Source organism: Fukomys damarensis, unplaced genomic scaffold, assembly GCF_012274545.1.
Source record: "Fukomys damarensis isolate Sample0158 unplaced genomic scaffold, DMR_v1.0_HiC HiC_scaffold_9, whole genome shotgun sequence".
NCBI classification, from domain to species: domain Eukaryota; kingdom Metazoa; phylum Chordata; class Mammalia; order Rodentia; family Bathyergidae; genus Fukomys; species Fukomys damarensis.
The window spans coordinates 8,019,454-8,040,344 of NW_022900921.1; the positions used below are offsets into that span (position 1 = coordinate 8,019,454).

The 20,891-nt window shown below is 52.1% G+C and overlaps 1 protein-coding gene across 1 annotated transcript in view; it reads left to right on the forward strand.

Annotated features, from left to right (window-relative positions):
- Positions 1 to 2: 2 nt before the first annotated feature.
- Galnt10 (polypeptide N-acetylgalactosaminyltransferase 10) overlaps positions 3 to 20,891 on the forward strand; it is a gene marked incomplete at its 5' end in the record, with an annotated part of 202,670 nt that continues 181,781 nt past the window's right edge. The window contains one exon of the mRNA XM_010639832.2: positions 3 to 65. Within this exon, the coding sequence (XP_010638134.1) occupies positions 3 to 65 (63 nt within the window). The remainder of the gene's footprint in view (positions 66 to 20,891) is intronic.

Below are 20,891 nucleotides of genomic sequence, written 5' to 3' on the forward strand. Positions count from 1 at the left end.
GCGAGCGGCAACCCGACGACACCCCCGGGGAGCCCGGGGCGGCTGTGGCACCGGCGGCCGGACAGGTGAGCGCCTCAGTTGCCTGGGGTTGAGGACCCCAGTCCTCGAATTCACTTCTAGCCTACGAATCCTATTCTACCTCTTCTGTCACGTCAGAGGCAGCGCCGAAGATTTTGCTTTTCCCATTCAGCAGATTGGAAAAATTGAGGCTCGGAAAAGGATAGGGACTTGTCCAGGATTCCATTCCAGTCGGAGACAGAGCCAAGAGTAGAACCCATGACGCCTGGTGCCCAGTCCGGACCTCCATATCTCATCATGTTTTACCTTCCCTTTTTTCCCGTCTGCTCTCTGATATTCCCTGATCACTTCCACACTTCTCCACCTGCTTTTCTGTGTCCCAGGAAGATTCCTCCTGAGGACCGGAGTGGAGGTGCTAGTGCTTCTATTTGGTGTCCACATTCTCTCTGCACCCTCCCACCTGCTGATCTTGGTGTGTTTCCCCCCAGATCCGTCCCTTTCCTGTTTTGTCATCTGCGGGGGGAACACCTGCGTCTCCCGGCTCTCCTGTCCCCGCTTGTTTCTCCCCTCCCCCAGCCCTTTCCTTGCTCAGGTCCTGTGCATTCCCTGGGATGCCAGATCCTGTTTCCTTTGGAGCTTCAGACTCCTGGAGGTGGGTTTGGGTGAGCTGCTGCTCCTTGAGGAACTTGCTGCCTTTGACCCTCTTGCCCTCAGGTGGTGGATGGATCCCTGACCTGTCCCAGAGGTACTGATGTCCATTGCCCTGAGGATGGAACACCACATGTCCTCCTTGTCTCTTCAAAACTGATCAAATGTACTGCTTCTTCTGGACAAAGCTGGGATCTTAACAGTTGATGCCTCTTCTGAACTCACTCATGTCCGTGTGTGTGTGTGTGTGTGTGTGTGTGTGTGTGTGTGTGTATGTACATAGCCTTGCAGCTTCCTGATAGCAGAGTTTTTGTCACATCACTCTGACTCTTGCAGCTCCTGGCCAGCATATGCATGCTCAGACTGTTCCAACAGGAGGGTATTTGGGTTTCCTTATGGGCTTTTCTTGGTCCCATGGGAAGTGGGTAATTTGTGCCTCAGGGTCAGACTTGACTGATGGTTGGCTGCCCTCAGGGGAAGACGCTGACTTTTAGAGGCCACTGATTCTCCTTTCACTTCTCAGTATCAGGCGAGTTCTGGCATCTTGAACACAGAAGGCTCTTTGCTACGGGGCTGATCTACTGGAGCTCAGCCTGTCACTCTGGGAATTGTTGCAACAAATCTTAGAAGGTCTGGTTGATCTTTCTGATCTAAACAGTAGAGCGTACTGTTTAGAGACAAGGGCCCAACTTCATTGCTAAACCCCTGCTTCAGACTGGCAGCCGACTTGGACCTCTCTCCCTTCAATTCTGTATCTGGTGGGTTTTCCCACAGAATCTCTTTCATCTCTTTCTATCCTGTACTGGCATAAGGGTCAGAAGGCCAGGGTTCTGTCCTCAGCTCTGCCATTAACTTGCTGTCTGTGTCCTTGTCCTTGGTTACCCCCGGTCTCCCTCTCTGAGCCTTACTTTCTCCATCTGTGAAATGAGAATATTGGTCCAGTGTCTGCATTGTGATGCTATCTCTGAATCACTGAAGAGTACAATTAGTCTTTTCCCCCCTTTTCCTGACTCCATGGGGTCCCTGGTAGCATCCCTAACTCTGGGGGCGCCATACTGGACACAACCCCAGCCCAAGGGGGAGTGTCCCGGCCAAGTGCAAACTCTCCTTTGGAACAGCTTTGGCACTTCTAAAATAGCTGTTGACACTCTGCCTCTGCCTGGAGAAAGCCCTCGTATTTCACTGCAGGAGATGCTAGAGATGTCCTGATTTTCATTTTCTGTAGACCCAGATGTGTAGAGAGAAGGTCAAGGTTAACTGCCAGTTTGGCCTGAGCTTTAAAATAAATTACTCCCTTGTGCAAGAGGGCACTGATGGAATAAGGCAGCCTTTTGTGCAGAGGGAGAGGGGAGCAACAGCTGGATGTTGCTTGGAGCCCCTCACTGAAATGAGCAGAGGCTCATCTGGGCAGGTCTAGTGCTATTCATTTCCTTTCCCTGGAATAGCATGAAGAGGAGGGGGTTGGAGTGGCAAAGGTGTGTGTGGGGGGTTGTGGGTGTGTGCAGGGGCAGGTCTGTCAACCGATTGTCCTAGCTTTAAAGAAAACCTCTTTGCTTACTGGGAGTAGCAGGAGAGAGTTGTTTCCCCACTGGTGAGCTCTGCTAGGTGCTACAGGACTCAGCATTCATCTGCTGCCTCTCCCGAACATCCTGCCAGATTCCCACACAGCCCCTTTCTGTTCCACTCTCCCGCAGATGCAGCGCCCTGGGCTTGGCCCCTGGTGCCTCCTTTGAATGTCAGCTGGCCTTGTGCGAGGGGAGCTGAGTCCCGGAGTCATGCTGGTCCCACCGGCAGCCCTGTCAGCCTGCTACCTGGGAGATGGGTCTGGAGCTCACAGGGCTCTTTGGACGGGGCTGACCAGGTGGCTCCGCCTCTCACTGTCATGTTTGTTGAGACTTTCGTTGGTCTTTCAGGTAGTAATAACCACAGAGGCTCTGGAGGGAGTTCTGGCAGGACTTTATCCAGATGAAAAATAGGTTCCTTGTGGTTTGAGAGAACTTCTCTGCCCACCGAGCAGTCCTTTAACTGCTTGATTTTGCCAGTGGACCAAAGAATGGAGTTTCAAATCAGGAGTCTTTGTCGTCTGCTAAAATGTGAGCCTTCGTAACTGCCGTGCTGGCTCAGCCTGGGTGTTCCTCTAGAGCCGAGCAGGGCGTCTCATTTATAAAGAACACATAATGCTTCTGGGATGTTTAGCATTCATCTGGGCACACAGCTGGTTTTTTGGAAAGCTGCAAAACCAAGCAAGAAAAGCCAGCTTTGAGGCCATCTTTCCTTTATTTTGGGGTTCTCTCTCATTCCTAGCCCTGCTCTACTTAACCTCTTGGTTTAATTCTAGAGTCTGTTTCATATTCCAGGCTTGGGAACTGGTTATTAAATACCCACGGTAGGAAACTCCATGCAGTCCTTCTCCATTTCAGAGCCACAGTCTGTGGTGAGAAATGACTTCATTGGACAGCGGTGTCTGTAGAATAGAAGTTGGTGGGAAAATGGAATACAAGTGACTTTAATTTTGAGGTATTAGTTGCTTTTCTCATGTGTCAGAGCTGAACTTTATTCTTAGAGCATCCACAAATCAATACTTGTCGCTTCTTTTTTTTTCCCATCTTCCTGGTAGCAGAGCCTTTGCCCATCAGCAAGTTAAGCGCCACAGAAATGTGGCCTGCAGTGATTTCTTTAACTGTACGCAGAGGGCCTGGATTGTTTAGGTAGCTAATCACTTTTCTGTCTGCTCGCCCAAGTGAAATCTGATGCCCGTAGGAGGGAGTTGGCTTCCTTGCGTTCTCCTGCCCTCCTCTGCTGTTTCCTGAGGAGGAGACCCACTGAGGCAGGGTCTCCTTAGGAAGGCAGGCTTGGCTTCTAGTTCTCTCTCTTACCCTGAGCTCACTCTGTGACCTCAAGAAAGCAATTTCACCTCTCTGGGCCTTGGATTTCTTAGCTGTGTGGCGAGAAGGGGAGAGGGCAAGTGTGTGTCGCTGTGTCGCTTCCCTGGTGTAGCCCAGACAGATGTTCCTCATCAGCCTCTTTCCCACTGAGCCCAGACCTGGCCTCAGAGTGTTTCTCAGCGCTGATACTCAAGTGGAGTTAATGACCTTGGAATTCATTTGTGATGGTGGAAATAGATAGTTAGCGCTTTCCCAGTGCTGCGTAATGTCCCGGCTTTCTGAGAGTTGGAAGAACATGTTAGGAAGGTTTCTCCAATAGGCCACCTACAGCCTAACTTGTGATGAGGTCCCATTTAAGGGTTTGTTTGTACTCTGATGCCTCCTTTTGCACCAGAATCCAAAGATGTCCAGCCTTTAATCTGTTGATTGCAGTGACACATAACTAATAGGTAATGGAATCAGGAGTGAATAGGCAAGAGGCCCATTTAAGAGATAACCATCTAGCTTGCTAATTGTTCCTTGTCCACAGTCAGCTCTTGGACCGAGTCGGGATCTCAGCACTGTGTAAAACAACCTCGAGGCAAACTTGGCAGCTAGAAGCATGTCTGGGGCAGCTCAGTGCTCCTGACAGTGTCTGCAGTGGCTTCTGTATTTTGCATATAGCTGACCTTCTGCAGCTCGTATAAGTGTCAGAGCCAGGAAAGAGAAGGACTTAGATAAGAGTCTTGCTCCTTATCAGAGAGTAAGGGAAGGCGGTAGCCCGGAAGTGCTTCGTGGCCTCCCCTCCCGGGGAGGATATGCCCTGGTCTAGCTCATAGAATAGCATTTGGCCGCTGGAAGACAGGAAGTCATATAGCCTAGCTCCCGCCCAGAAGAGAGGGACGTCACTAAGCACCCCTCACAGAGAGGGGCACAGACCAGAACACAGTGCTCTCCAACTTCTTACTCTATTTTGCTGGGAAGACTCCCCCAACCCCCATACTAATATTTCATCCTTCACTACCATTATTTCTCTGTTGAGCGAAGATTATTACAGCAACCTTTAGGGGCCCGTACTTAATGAGAACAGTTATCTGCAGGAACCTACCTATCTTTTTTGCAGAACCACTTTTGCACATTTTCTTCTCAACATTTTATACTTTTAAAGTGAGTAAAATGGATGAAACTTTAAGGTGGCAAAGAGATCCTGCAGGGGAGTAGAGGAATTAAATGGCTGCGGAGCACGTGGCGCTGTGACTTCCTTCCATGGCCAACAGAGCTAATTGAGCCACCTCAGATTCTGTGTCAGTTACAAGTAACAGAATGAGTTAAGCCAGGCGGGCTGAAATTAGTTAAGGGACCACACGGGCTCCCGTGATTGCAGGTGGTTTCAGGTATGCTATGATCTAGAGGTTTGTGCGATAGTACTCTTTCCTTGTGTTCTCTTGGCTCTGACTTTGTCTCTCTGTATTAGCTTTGCCCTGGACTGAGCCACCATAGTAGCAACGTATGACAGCTGTGCCTGGAGAGCTCATATCCATACCTAGCTCCTAGAGAAGAAAGCTTCTCTCCTCTGGTTGCTTCTATAGAAGAGAGGAGAGGCATCTTCCCTGGATCTTCCAGCGTGCCCTCTAGGCATTAGTGGCTCAGGGGGCCTGATGAGCTCACAGCTTGTCGGGCCTGCCTGTCGGGAGGAGGAGCTATGTGGGCTGTCTTAGCCCAGCCTGGAGCTGAGGGTGGGGTTGGGCCGCCCAGACTGTGGGAAGAGCAGCCGCCTTCGGTTCCCTTGCAGGTGTCCAGAGAGCTGCCCTTTCCCATGCAGCCCAGAAGTCAGCTCCCTGAACGTTTCTCTCAAGCTGAAAAAGAACTTCTGTCTCTTCAGCTTCAACATTTTTCTGCCTGGCCCTCTTAGCTGGAGGAGGCAGAGTGTTCATACTTTGGAAGCTGGAGGAAGCTAAACAATTCCGCTTGCTGTGGTGGGTGGGTGTGTATTTATGCGTGTGTAGCTTTCTCTCCATGTGTCTCTCTTCACTCTTATCTTTTCATGGTTCCTGTTTGCTGCCCTCTGCTGAGTGTAGATAGGAGAGGGAAGGGAAAAGAGCAGGCCCATATTTTCTTCCCTTTGGTTTTGAGAGAATCCTGAGTTTTGAATAGTGAATTTTCTTATTTTGCTTTTTTTTTTGATACCGGGGATCAGACTCCAGACCTTGTGCTTGCAAGGCAGGCAGTGGAACCACTGAGCTGAATCCCTGGCCTTGAATGGTGAATTTTCTTTAGTTTTCTCAGGTGATGAAAGCTACAACATAAAATACTACTAATAAGAAGAATGATGTCGTTGTGACACTAGTGAGGATGATGGCGGTAGCGATAATGGCAGTTACCACTGACTGAGCATTTACTTTACTGAGCCTGCTGCCTTTATAGCTTGCTCAGTACTCACAGTTAGAGAGAAGGAACGAGGGGACCAGAGCTCACAGAATCCCGGGTGTTTGCCCGAGGGCCTGAGTCTCAGAGCCAGCACGAGCTCTTGTCCTCTTGTTCCTCTGTATCTAAGTAGGGCAGAGGACCTGCTGCCCCCACTGCCCACCACCTCCTTCTGTGAGGCTGCCCTGGGTACCAAGTTGTCTGCACAGCGGGGAGAGACCTGTGCCCTAAGACTGGCCCTCTTCACTGACCCAGGAGATCGCTTGGGGTGGCGAGACCTCGAAGAGGAAACTTTGCCCCGCCCCTCCTGAGGCCCCATCGGTGAAGCAGCTCCCAGTTTCTCCTCCTGGCTTAGGACATTTTGCAGCCCCGTGCAGGACTCTAGCTCTGGAGCCACGCTCCCTGATTCAGAGCTTTGGGTGGGTGGCTTAACCTGAATGCTCGGAATTCTCGGCTTCTTTACTGGGAATAATTCTTTTGGTGTTTTCATTTGAGTGTTAAATGAATCACCAAGGGCAAAATACTGAGCGCAACATTTGGCGTGGAACAGGCGCTGGGGGAAGCTGTGCCCCCTGGTAGAGGGCCTGGCTCCTGTGGCTGAGGTGAGAAGGGTGCCTGCGCCCTTGCATGTGGGAGCTGTTGTTGGCCGGCGCGGGGTTCAGCCGTGGAGAGAGCTGGGCGGGTGAGGCATCTCCACTAGCTGCTGCAGCAAGGTTGTGTGGCGGGGGCTTCTTGCAACCCCTCCTGACCCTTGGGAAGGTGCAGCAGTTGTTGGGGGAGCCTTCCCGCTTCCTGGAGCTTCTGCCGGTTGCCAGCTGCCTGCCGGCCGGGTTCTTAGTCCCCCAGCTCCGGCAGTTGCCCACTGGCCTTAGCTGTCCAGAGCTTCAGTTTTGACTGCCTGCTTCTTGCCTTAGCAGCCCGGTCAGGAAGACCTCTGCTGTCTTCCCCTTGCCCTGATGTGGCCCTGCGGGGCAGCTGGGTGCATGTGCCCTCCTCTGGTTGCCCCAAGCCCCTTCTGTGGCGGTTAGGTTTAATCTGTCCAGACTGTGCTGTCTGAAGATAGGAGCTGTCCTCTGCCTTGGTTGCTTCTGCTCCTCCAGCATGTTTGCTGAATGACGGAGGGAGGGAGGGAGGAGGGAACCCTTGCTTTGGTGCTCAGTGCCTGCTGGCAGAGGGCAGGAAGCTTGGACCGAGCCATGGTGCTTGAGCCTCAGGGCCATCAGAATCCCCGGGGAGCCTGTTAAGGATGGAGACTCCGGCTGTAGCCGAGGGGCCCTCAAGCTGGTCTGGAGCTGGGGGGCCAAGGATCTTATGCTTGGTAGAGCCTCGGGAGACCGCCTCTTCCTCCCCGAACTGCTTCCTGGGTGCTGCCTCGGAGCTTCTCTTCCCGGGGAGGGCACTTACCTGCCGCTGCTGCTTGTACTGCCAGTCAGCACCGCAGGAAAGCTCTGCGTGCCAGTTAGTGCTGGCTGCGAGTCAGGTGCCAGCACATCAGAGTCCGGAGCCCCTGGGGGACGGGCGGGGCCCTGCGGATCCTCCTGGGCAGGCCGGGCTCTGGAGCTTTGCTTTCCTCCTTTGCCCATAGTCTGTGGCCTTCCTGGTGTGGGGTCACAGGGAGGGGCTGAAGAGGGGCCTCCCGGGAGAGGGTGGCATGTGGAGACTCTGAGCCTCTTCCTCGAGCTGGCAAGAGCAGAGGGGAGACTGCGGACTTGGAATCCGAACTGACCCGACCCACGCGCCAGCCCTGCCCCTCGCTGGCCTCTGCCTCGCCCCTGGGCTTCCAGCTCCTCCAGAACAGAGCAGTTTCCCCAATTTCCTCAGGTTCCTGGGATGATCACGTTAAAGTTGAGGTGACTGAGGTGCGTACACGGGGCCACCCAGGGAACAGGTGCACTGGGCTGTGGATGAGTCTGTGAGTCCTCAGCGATCACTGAGGACCCGAGAGCCTGGGTCTTGGATTTGTCGCGCTTGGCTCTGCCAAGTGCTTTCTTAATCTGAGGGCTGGCGGCCGTGCCCAGGCGGGGATCACAGCCAGTCCCACGTGTGCCTGGGGCCACACACAGGCAGCCTCCCAAGAGCCTGGGTCACCAGGGTGGTGTGGCTGGGCGGGTGTCCCCTGAGTTACATATGTCAGCCTCCACACCCTCGAAGGCTGCCACTGAGCGCAGGGTCGGAGGGGAGCTTCTGTCGGCAGGAGGTTGCTTAAAGGGAACCGGTTGGAAACATCTGAGGGGGTGGGGCGCGAAAATTACTCACTGCGGCCAATGCGGGTTGTATGTTGTCAACTGAAAAGTGTTATCCTTTGGGTGTTTTCTTCCTGATCAGAGTCAGCTACAGACAATGAAAATGTGCATGTGTGTATGTGTTTATGTGACAAGATCGGGTCCGTTCAGGATGGTATGGCCATAGAATGTCCGTGTCTATTTGAGAAATAACAGGTACTAAATTTGGCACCTAACTTTAGGAAAAAGTTGATAATTCTGTTTTGGAACATGAGGGTCTGTAGTTTGGAGTCCTGGTTATTTCATTACGAGTAATCCTTAATGACTGTCTCTTGAGAGCTTCTTGCATTAATTTATTTGACCTTCACGTTAAAAAACAAACCTTACTCATACTTTTAACAGACGCTACAGCCTGCTAGCCCACAGGCGGGGTACAATCCCTAGGTAGGTGTCATGTGGCTCACTCAGTGCTGGCCCATAGGTGCTTGGGTATCTTTTTTTAAATTTATTTGCTCTGTTTATTTATGTATGTATGTATGTATTTATTTATTTATTTGTGGTACCAGGGTTCGAACTCGGGCCCTTGCACTTGTTAGGAAGGCTGCAAAACCACTGAGCCAAAATGAAACAGGTGTCTTTATTTTTTAAATGTTTGTTGCCAGTACCTAAACATTACAATATTTCATATTTTTAGAATGGCTTTTTGCAATAAAGCTGAAAGTCTGGCAGCTGGACCTGGGTTCTAGAATCATGAAAGCTTGCCAGGTCTGGGTAACAGCCACCCCTCTAGACAGTACCCCCTCTGCACCTGGCCACAGCCCCTGCCACTCTGTGTCAAGAGCCTGGGTGCCTCCTCTTTCCATACAGCCAAGGTGGCCTCAGGAGGCATTTTAATTTGGAGCCCGACGGCATCGTGTGCAGAGTTCCAGGTGAAAGCAGGGCAGGTCGTATGGGTCCCACTTCACAGATTGGCAAACTGAGGTTTAAAGAGCAAAAGTGACAGCACTCATTGCAGAGCCAGTAGATTAAGGCCCAGCCTTCCACCTCTAAGACCAATATACTTTTTGGGGGGAAAAGACAATTACTTAGAAATATGAATGCATTATCCTTTGGGCTTTAGACCTGACTCTGAAGTTCAGATGATTCCTGCTCCATTTGAGTCCAAGAACCTGTTTTCCTTGCCTCTTTGTCCCCAGGCTTTTAAGTGTGAGGCTCAGCCTGTGATCCAGCTTGTTCCAGCCGTGTTGGGGCAGCTGTGAGCTTGTCAGCCGTGCTGTGGGTGCAGAGTCCACTTTGATTTCTGCCTTGTGCTTCCTGGTTTATCAGGGAACCCTGGAAATGCAGACTGCGAGCAGAGGAGCGTTAGGGTCCTGCAGGATGACAGTGAAGACAGCACCCCACATAGCTGGTTCGTGCTGCATCCGCCTGTCTCAGGGCTCAAAGGCATCCCAGGCTCTTCTGGAGAAGGATCTGTGAGCACAGCCAGGGCCCCAGAGCTCACAGTCGAGGCGGCTCCGCTGACCGCGGCCCCTCGTGCGTACAGGCCAGCGCTGCAGTTCTGCCCAGTGCTCAGGGACCTTCTGGGGCGCAGCAGCAGGAGGCCCAGCCGACGTGGCAGCCAGCCCTGGACGGCGCCCTAGCTCCGCAGCAGGGATGAGATCATGACCACAGTGAGCTCCGACCGCAGGCTGTGCCCTGTGCCCATCTCGTTTCGTTAGCCCCTGACGGCAGGACACGAGTGCTCTTGCATTGTCAGCGTGCAGATGGGAAAGCTGAGGCTCGGGAGGCCAACGTCACTTCCCAGGCTGGCACTAGAAGCCAGCGGCCGGACTCCGCTCAGATTGCTGACGCGGACTTGTGCGCTCAGCCAGCCTGCAAGTGACTCCTGCTGAAGCGTTTAGCCTCCTGGCCCCTGTCCTCACTTGCAGAGTGAGATTTGCCTTCCTGACAGGGCAGGGAGCAGGGAAGAGGCAGCTGCCCTTTGCCTGACTCTTCTTGCTGCCCCTCCCTGGGCACTGGTGCCTGGTGGGCCCCTTGCTGGGCTCCCGGCAGAGCCTCCCGGGGGGCCTGGGGTACCCTTCCCCACCGCTCCCCTCCCCAGCCTGCCCACCTCCCTCCTGGCAGCAGGAGAGGCAGCTGAGGGCTCCAGCCGCCAAAGCTCTGCCAGGGAACAATGGGGCGCATTAAGGAGCATGCCAGGTGCCAAGGCAGAGGTATTAAAGGGACGTTTGATTAGTTTTAACCCTAATTGTCAGCCTATGCTCTTTCTCCCTCCTATCTGCAAGCAGTTAAGGGGCATCAAGGCCCTGGTGTAGATGTCTCCCTCTGGCGGCTTGTGAGGCTTCTCTTCAGCTGTGCGTGTGAGTGTGCCCCTTCCACCACTCCGGTTCTCATCCCCTCTGTCTCCTGTCCCCACCCCACTCCTTGTCTCTCTGCTTGTGTGTGTTGCTGTCCGCAAATAAGATAAAGATGAGGCTACGGAAGCCACAGGCCCACTGCCCTGGGACCCATGATTTTGAGAGATTGTTTCTTTCATCTTGTGTGGTCTCCTTGCCAGGCGGGCAGCCGTGTTTGGCTGGAACGCTCCCAGTGGTGGGGGACTTCTCCCACTCACTCAGCAGAGTCCTGGGCAGTCGGTGATTGGGCGGGCAGAGCATTGCCCAAGTACCCTCTACTCAGCTGTTCAAGCTCCTTTCGGATCTCTTTGCCAGAAAGTCTTCTTGGATCTTTCCAGATGGAATCCATTTCTGTCTCTTGGAAATGCGTATAGAACTTAATTCGTACAGTGTTAGTGGCGTGAATGTCATGGTGCCTGTGCTTTGCCATTGCCCTGAGCAGAGGAGAGTTTTGTCCCAGGAGCCTTTCCAGAAGGGCAACCCCAGTGAGCCTCCTGCCTCAGCCTCCTGAGTGCTGGGATTACAGGCATGCACCACCACGCCCGGCTCTGTGATCCGTTAGATGAGAAAATAACATAGGCTTTGTAGACAGTATGGTCTCAGCTATAACTACTCAGTTCTGCTATTGTGGTGTGAAAGTGGCCATAGACAATACATATGTGAATGAATGCATTGTGTTCTAATAAAATTTTATTTGTCAAAACAGGCAGCATTCTGGATTGGGTGGACTGTTGTTTGCCAACCTGTGTTCTGCTGTCTTCCTGGTGGAGGAAGCCTGGGTTGTGAGGCAGAAGCCTCAACCTTCAGATGGGGTCTACCTTGTGTTACTTGGGCAGCCCCAGATCCGGCAGTGCCTCAGTTTCCTCATATGTACATTGTGTTAATGGGATGGGGTTGAGTTCTAAGGGTCCTACCAGCTCTCGACACCAAGGGAGGCCCCGAGTTCTCCCCTGGATCTGATGCGCCTGCTGTGTCTCCCTCTGAACTGGAGTCCAAATCTGCCCTCTCTTCCCAGCTTCCCACTCGCCTTATCTCTGCCATGGCTGCTGGGTGTGACCCACCCCCCACAACTGCAGTCCATTCTTCTTCTTTCTTTTTTTTTTAATACCAGAGATTGAACTTGGGCCCTTGCACTTTTGAGGCAGGCAGCAGAACCACTGAGCTAAATCCCTGGCCCCTGCAGTCCGTTCTGTACACACAGCTAGAGAGCACCCTTTCCAATGTAAATCATGTATTCCGGTCCCTTTTCTAAAATCCTCCAGTGGCTTGCTACTGCTGTGCCGAAAACATAAACAGTTCAAACTCCTGCCTTCTTTGGCTGCTGCTAACCTGTCAAACCCATTTTGTCCAACTCCCCACCCGTAGCCCATTTCCGCCATATTGGGTTCTTGCACATCCAGTGCCTTCTTCTCTCAGGACCTTTGCACAAGGAATGCTTCCCCAAAGATTGTTGCATGGCTGGCTCCTCCTCATCTCTGAGGTATTTGCTCCAATCTCTTCTCCTCAGAGGAGCCTTCCTTGAAGCAGCCATTGGAAGTACCTCTTCCCTTGTCCCTCTGCCGTGTACCTGAGTTATCCACTGAGTGACTTGGCCCTGTCCAGAGTTCCTGCACTAATTTATTTGCTTGTTTAGTTCTTTGCTTTGGTAGCAGTGTTAGCGTAGGAACCTCCTCTGCCTTATTTACTACTGTACAGCAGGGTTACATAGAGAGTGCTCAGCAGGTGTATGTTGAATGAATGAGTGAACAGTGCATGCAAGCCTGTGTCCCCGCACACCCGTCCCCGTAGGGTGCCTCTGGCCATCCGCCCCATCACATGTGGACACCCTTCTGTGCTTGGTGCCTGGGAGAAAATGTACACTTTCCCTTTCCGGGCCTGTGCTCTTACAGCTAGGGAAGAAGTAGACTTCCCTCTCCTTTGGTGAGATCAGAGCGCAGAACATGTTGGCTCCCTTGGTCACCCGCCAAAGGCCTGTTGGTGACAGCTCTAGGACAGTGTTTCCCACTGTTTTCTCACATCCTTCTGCCACATGGCTTCTTGGGTGAGGTCTCTTGATGAGGGTCCCTTAAATTCTTGGGAATGTGGACCCCTGCTTATTCCTTTCGGGGAGCTACTTACTGCAGGTGAAGTTCAGTGCCCCTTGGGTACAGTGGGGTCACATAAGGAGAAGGGCTGTGGGCCACTGCACCCATGGGGTGGACAAATGGAGTCTTCTGGGTTGAATTGTATCCCAGGCAGTTATGGTAAAGCCTAAGCCCCAATACCTCAGGATTTGACCATCCTCGAACATAGGATGCTTGTGGTGGGGTCTCGTTAGGATGGGGTCTCGTTAGGATGGGGTCTCGCTGGGGCACACGGGGCCTTTAATCCTCTGTGGCTGACTGGGGTCCTTATGAGAAGAAGGGAGGTGGCACAGAGGATGTTGCCTGTGGAGGTGGAGGCGAGCGGGGAGTCGTGCTGCCAGCAGCCTAGGAGCAACGGGAGTACCAGAGGCTGGGATAATTGTCTTAATCTCTTCCTACTTGCATTTCTTTTTAATTTGTGGAAAAGATCTCTCTTCCCATGGAGGATTAGCGTGTTACACCGCACGAATGTGTTCTTTAAGAAAAGCCCCTCTCCCGAGTAAGAGATCAACCTCTCTTTTTTCTTTTACAGCCATTACCTTGAATACGAATGAATAAACCCAAGGCACGAGCTGATCTTATGTTCCCCACTGTCTCTCATTTTTTTCTGATTTCCAGCTACACTGACTTCAGCAATGTACTGTTTTGTTCTGTGCCTCAACTAAACTGATTTGGGGCGTTGCGGCACGATAGGCACAAAAACCAGCCACTGCCTTAGGATATGGAGGGGTCTGCACTGTGGGAAGGGACCAGCCAGGCATTGGGCACCAAGATGGGAGCCCACACTGGCTAGGTCGGAAAGGACCTCTGCAAGCTGGTGATTTTAAAGGTGGTCCTGGGGGAGGTTAAGGCTTGGGCCTCTGGAGTTGGAAGGGTGGTGGTGAGGTCCTACTCCAGTAACAGCGGGTAAGCCAGAGTCACTGGAACTTCGGGTGTTCGCCGCAGAGTATCAGGGAAGGTGGATCTCTGGTTGCTGGGCTGGGGAGGCTGGACTTCAGGAGCCAGAGAAGCTGTGTTGGTTTGAGCAGGGGATGACTGAAGCGGAGGCGTTGCCCCAGAAAGGTAACTGTGACAACGCAGGAGGCGGTGGAAGCGGGGAGACCAGACTGGAGGTCCTGGGAGTGGAAGGAGAATGAATTCATTCATGAATCCGCCAAACTTTTCTGTGGGGCAGACAGCCTGCTGGGTAGTGAGGCCTCTGAGCTCAAGCTGCTCGCAGTAATAATGGCTGTTGCTGCCTGTTTTCCCTAGGTGCGGTGTTAAGACTTCGCAGATGCTATCATTCTTACTCCTTATAGCAACCCCAAAACATACGCAACACTTTCACCCCCATGTTACAAATGAGGGCACTGCGCTTTGTGGAGATGAAGTGCTTGACCCAAGGTCACACAGACGAGTGCTGCAGAAGCTCCCGGTGGCCTGCAGGGCCCTGAGCCTTGACCCTGGGCTCTAAGGCCAGACAGGTTGAGCCAGAATGTCACGGGGTCTCCAGTAGGCTCCTGTTGGGTGGGGCAGGAAGGGTTTCCCCAAGGGTAGAGTCCTGACCCAGGTACTTAGGGACTGAGGGTCGGGGAGAGAGCAGAGGGGCCAGCACAGTCAGAAGTCCAGAGTGGGCAAACTGAATGGAGCGTGCAGGGTCTCCCTAAAAAGTCAAGCTGAGTGCAGGACCAGGAGAGGCTAGAGAGCAGGTGGGGCCAGATTCATAAGCCAGACTCCATCTTCCAGTTGTGGGGAGCATGAAGGGTTTCTGGCCGCGAGGCCGGGTGACCAGACATGTTTTCTCAGGGGTCCAGGAGTTTGCGTGTTGGCATCGAAAGAGGCCCACAAGGGTGCTGCGTTGGTCGCTGTCAGGTCAAATGAGGCAGAGCAGCCCCCAAAAGGCTCCGAGAAGCCCAGTCTCCCAAGCATAGGGTGCAGCCTGCGAGTCTTGGGTGCTGTGGTGCGAGCGTCTGGGTCCCTGCTCTGCGTTGCCGAACGTGTCCTTTGTCTGTCGGACTCGGCTGAGTGCGCCCAAGCTGCTTCTCGGCTCAGCCCTCCACCTTCCGGGAGGGAAGGACCCAGCCTCCGCCCCAGGACTGAGGGCAGTCGGTAGAGTGGACAGGGCCATAAGGGCAGGATGGATCTGCCTGTCGCCTCTGCCTTTGCCCCTCCCCTGGGCTTACAAGGCTTCAGGCCAAATCCCAGGTTGGTCCTTTACTAGCTGCGTGACTTAGAATATTTCCTGGTCTCGTTTCCTCACCTGCTCTATTTAGAAACAGGCGTGATGAGAGTACTTACTTCGTAGGGTGACTGCCGGGCTTAGAGCAGCTCCCAGACGGAAAGCCCTGGGCGTAGGGCCACGCAGCTGTCATTGTCACAGGTCCTCGAGCTCTCGGCCGAAACCTTTGGTATTAGCTGCGTTTTAGGACTTGGAATTACGTAATCAGGTCGGTTAGGAGGGAGAAATCACAGTTATTTGAACACAGGAATTTTCAGAAGAAGGATCATTAACCCTAACAGGAAATTAGAGTCATGAAAGATGGGCTAATAGGGAAATGCGCTGCAAGGAAGATAGGGACACCGGGTGTCTAGAAGCAGTCACCACCCGCAGGGCTGAGGTCCTGTCCGTGGGCCCCCCTCCCTGGGCGAGGGTAGGTCCCCAAGACGCCCTGCCTAGCAGCTGTGGTCCTGACCACGGGGAGGGCCCGTCCTGCTTCCTGGGTGGCAGAGCCCCTGCTGTGGTGCCCGAGTGGTGCAACTCACCAGATATCCTGCTGGGGCGGGCAAGGCGGGGCCGAAAACCGCCCGGGGGAGTCGACCCCGGGGGAGCTGCCAGCGCTGTGGAGAAGTAGGTGCCGCCCGAGTCGACGTGGGGGAGCCCTGCACGCTGTGCCAGGCCGGTGCCAAGAAGCCACCCTCCCCGCTGCGTGGTGAGCATGGCACACCCAGGATGGGCCCTCCTCCTGCAGTGTCTCCCCTGTGTTGTCTTCTGACCGCCTCGAGCACCGCATCAACAGGCCAGGGAAGCGGGTTTAAACGCTGAGAACTATTTTTGTCACTGCAGGCCGTGAAGGGGGCTTTGGAGCTGAGGGGTACTCAACTGATAACTGTCTGTCTTGGTCTGTGGGGCTGCTCTGACAGAGTGTGTTGGCTTAAACAACACACCTGTGTTTCTCACAGGTACGGAGGCCAGAAGTCAGATGAGGCTGTCAGTACAGTCAGTTCCTGGCACGGGCTCTATTCCTGGTTTACAGATGGCTGCTTCCTTCTGTGTCCACATGGGAGGTGTATACATTAGAGAGAGAAGACAGGCAGAGGGATGGAGACAACCAGGGAGATGCAGTTTCTTATGAGGACATTAATCTCATTCATGAGAGGTCTCCGCTCGGGACCAGATTACCCCCAGAGCCCCTACTTTCTGATGCTGCCATATTGGTGGGTAGGATTAGGAATTTAGTTCATATAATGTGTAGACCTCATTGTGTACCAGCCCGGAGGATCTGCTGTAGTTCCCTATAATCAAACACATTTCCTCCTCCTGTGGCAAAAATGTGTTCACGCTAAGTGGATATGTAAAGATTATTAATAGCCTCATGTCTATTCAGGTCAGGCTTTGTGACTAAATGAGTTATCAAGAAAAAGTTATTAAAAAAGCTTTTTGGATTTTGGAATCAAGGCTGAAGGATGGTTGACCTGTATTATTTTCATTACCTTCCTACTTGCAGCAGGCAGAGCGATCTTTTGGAAGTGTAAATTATGCCACTGGGTCTCCTGGGAACCCATTAGTGGCTTCCTGTTCAAGGATAAAAATTAAGCCCCATTCCAGGCTCCCTTCCCATATACCCTCCTCCATCTCTGTCCTCCAGCCTCGTTCATCTTAAACAAGCCTGTGTCCTTCTGCCACAGGGCCTTTGCACATGTCCTACCCGCATGCATGGGAGGCTTATTCAGTATCCCAGCCCTGTACACACACAGAATTTGCCTGGCTGACACTGCCTATCGCTGAAGACCTCAGCCCGGGTGTCCCTATTTGGGTGGGGGGTTGCTTCCCGACCTTCTCTAGCCCTTACTCCACTCAGGGCTTCTTTCTTTAAAATACATGTCTTAGTTTGTGATCATACGACTCATGATTAGGGTGGTTATTTGATTTATGTGTTTCCCTGTTGAGCTGTAAAGTGCTCTGAGGACAGTGGCCATGACTGGGTGTCCCCTCCACCACTATTTCATCCAAAACGCTTTACCCGATACCTGATGTGACGTATTCGATGAGTGTAAAAAGGAACAGACAGCTTGGATAGGCCCCTGCACCGGGGAAAAAAAGCATCAAGAACATAGCTGGAATGGTTAGCAAAATTTGGGTATGAACTATATATTAGGTAGGTTTATTTATCAGTATTAAACTTCCTGGTGTCTTTACTCTTAGGAAATAGAAATAGAGAATTACTATGTTTTCTGCTTTCTGTAGAATGGTTCAGAAAAGAATTTTCGCCATAGATAAATGGGGCGGGTAAAACGTACATGATGAGCGATGGCAACCAATATAGACAAAGGCACGGAGGAGTTCTCTACTTTGATCTTTTCTGTAAGTGTGAGTATTTCACAGTAAAATTCTTTTTTAAATTCTGTAACTAGAAATGAAAGTGAAAAAGGGAAAGGGATGCTGTGAGGAGAAGGACAAATCCGCATGCAAAGGCAGGAGGGCAGGAGAGGACTTGGTCCCTCTGAGGAGCTCCCAGAGGGCAGTGCGGCTGGGGAGGAAGTGACGGAGCTGAGCTTCCTGTGGGGCCCCTCAGGGAGCAGAGTTCAGCCAGCCTTACCTGAGTCACAGCCACATTTCCCCTTTTTCCTACTTTTAAAAATGTTTTTTAACACATTGTTTGTTAGTGCGTAGTAATTTTATAAGACTGGGTTTCGTTGTGTTTTCATCGATGCTTATGACATGTTTTGACCCCGTCCGTCCGCATTATGCTCCCTTGTACCCTCCCCCTCCTCCTCTTGTCTAACGGCCTCTCCTACCATACATTATCATGTTAGCTTTTTAAATTTGAGTCCACGTATTAGGAAAAATATGTGTCATTTGATTTTCTGAATCTCATTTATTTTGCTTAATATGGTGATCTCTAGTTCCATCCCTCTTCCTGTAGATGGCAAAATTTGGGGATTTTTTACAGCTGAATAATACTCCCTTATGTATATGCACCACATTTTCAATTTTTTAAATTAGCACACGCTTGCAGTACACAGTGATTGCATTCCTTGTGGGGAGTCGGTGCACTCAAATCACCACTTAACACATCTTAATTATTTTTTTATCCCTTTCCTCTCCCCTCCCTCCTCCTTCCATCTGTGTCTCTGTCCCCTTCCTTTTTACAAAAGATCTATCTCCCTGTTTCTTATTTTTCTATCTTTTATTTTTCTTTCCATTTACATTTGGATTTCTCATGTAGGAGAAACCATGTGATATTTAAACTTGTGTGTCTGCTTTATTTCATTATGATCTCAAGGTGCATCCATTTTCCTACAAATTACTCAGCTGTCCTCCTTTATGGAAGAGTAGTATTCCATTGTGGGTAAACACATTTCCTTTGTACAGTCATCCACTGATGGGCACATAGGCTGGTTCCATATAGTTATTGTGAATTGTGCCACAGTAAACGTGGTTGTGTAGGTATTCCTGTAGTATGCTGCCTTTAATTCCTTTGGCTACATGCCATGTCATGGTTTTTAATCACATGAAGCCAGACAGTCTCAGATCTTCCATCTGGTTTATTTTTTATTATTTCAAAATAGAGTCTCTCTGTTTTGCCCAGGTTGGTCTTGAACATCTAGACTGCAGCGGCCCACCCGCTTCCACCTCCCATGGGACCATAGGCATGTGCCACAGAACAAGGCTTGGTTTCTTTTGTGGCTTCATAGGAAAGCTGTCATCTGAGTATGTGGGTTTTTCTTCAGCCTTAAATCTGTGATGTTTCTGTTGCCTCCTTGCTCTTAAACACACCATTATTCCCTGATTTCATTGTATAGTGTTATCATTACCTGTCTGTCATTAAATATCACTGCATAGCAAATCATCCCACAGTATGAAGGCTTAGAACACTCATTTGTTCTCTGAGTTTTTGCACGTCAGCAATTTGGGCTTCGCCGGGTCTGTCATGAGGCAGCGGTGAGGATGCTGGCCAGCTCTGCAGGCATCTGGGTCTCTCTGGGGCTGGGCATTCGGCTGCCAGACGGCACACTTCATGGCTGCTGGCAGGAGGCATTGGTTGCACGACGTGTGAACTTCTCCATGCTGAAGGTTTGCAGCATGAGTCACTGAGTACACAATTGGAGAGAGAGCCGGCCACAGTTCTGACAGCTAATCCAGTCTCTGTTTTGTGTATTGCTTTTGATACTCTGTGCTATCATCTGGCAGAGGTGAGACCAAGTCCGGCCAGTGTACAAGGGGAGAATGACACTCCACCTCTTGTCTGGAGGAGGGTGAATCTGGGACATTTTCATATCACCACGGTTTCCTGAGAGTGTGGTACGCTGGCACTACAATGGAGGAAGAGCTCCATGGTACAGACCGGTATACGCCCTCTAAATGTTTACTTCCGCTATAGAAGTAAGAAGAGCTCTGAAATTGGTCCTATGAACCAAGATTACTTGAGGGAGTTCTCAGGAGAAATCAGATGAATGGGCAAAGGGAAGCTCGTGGGAGGAGCTGTGTCTGCCTTTAACGAGCTGCTTTCTTTCTAGTTTTCAACAACAACAAAATTTTTTGTCACCCTCTTACTTTGTAGTCCAGGCTGGCCTTGAACCTGCTGTGTAGCCCAAGCTGGGCTTGAACTTGCGACTCTCCTGCCTCAGCCCCCAGAATGTTGGGACTACAGGGACGGGCCGCAGTGCCCAGCTTTTCCCGTGGTTCCTGGTCCTCACTGCCGACATGGTCGCACGGGGATGATGAACGGTGCTGGCCGTACTGAAGCAGGCTCACCGCAGCAGGCACTGGGCCTGCCTCCTGCGTCTCCCTCTATGGATCGCGTCCCTCTGAATCGGGCAGCGGCAGACCCGAAGCGAGGTACTTCATCCCGCATTTTATCCTTTGCACCAGCCTTTGGTCGACTTCCATCAGCACCACTGTACGGATAACAAAAGGCTCAGAGAAACGGAGCACCTTGAGCGAGGTGGCACCGCAGTAAGTGGCAGAGTGGCCGCAGGCCCCGTGGACAGACAGTGGGTTTGAATTCCAGTGCTTCTACTTTCGAGCTCGAAAGCCTTGAGCAAGTGACTTTAGGCTCTGGTGCCTCCGTCTCCCCATCTGTGATGGGCCTATAAAGCTGTGCTCGTGCCCTGCACAGCACCCGCTGTGTGGCGCTGCTGTCGCCAGCTCAGAGCCAGGCACGCAGCTATGCTCCCTCGAGGGCTTTGCGTTGCTTCGTTATAGGGGCGGGGACAGGAGAAGCAGAGGTCCCTGCGGCACCTGCCGTGTGTGCAGGCAGAGTACGTCAGCAGGTCTGCTAGTCCCAGTGTCTGCTTTATTTCCCTCCGATGCAGAAGCCTCCCGAGAGAGGCGTGCCCACCCCCTCCTCTGTGTACGTCCCCTTGGTTCTAGGAAGCAGCACCCGAGTTGACACCTTTCTCTGAAAGCTCTTTTCCTGTTGAACAGCAAGGAACACTGGTCTGGGTTACTGTGAGTTAGTCAGGGTGTAAGTCTGTTCTGTGTTTGGTTTTTTGAGACAGAGCCTTGCTGTGTAGTTTAGGCTGGCTTTGCCCTCACTGTGTAGCCCAGGCTGGCCTCGAACTCCTGCTGGTTCTACTGCCTCAGCCTCCCGAGTGCTGGGATTGCGAGTGTGCAGCATCACACCTGGCTTGAGCTGTGTGTTCTTGAGCCAGTTCCTAACCCTTTCTGGGCCCTGGGGGCCTCCTGCAACCCCACCCCCCAGAGCTCTCCATCAGAAAGAGTAGGAAGAGGGTAGGCCCGCCAGAGGATTCTTCTTTCACTTCCAGCCGTTCAAAACTTGTGCTTTCTTCAAGCAGGTGGAATACAGAAAGGTTGCTGGGTAGGACCCACCGCCTCTCCATCAGCTACCCACGCCTCCTCACTAAAACATCTCAGAAAAATCAGGGTTGATCCGAATTCTGAGGGTCAAAACAGCCCTCCAAACAAAATCAAGAGCCAGGTGGTTCTCCTTTGCAGGTTCAAATCCGACATTCAGCCCGGGGGCGGGGGGGGGG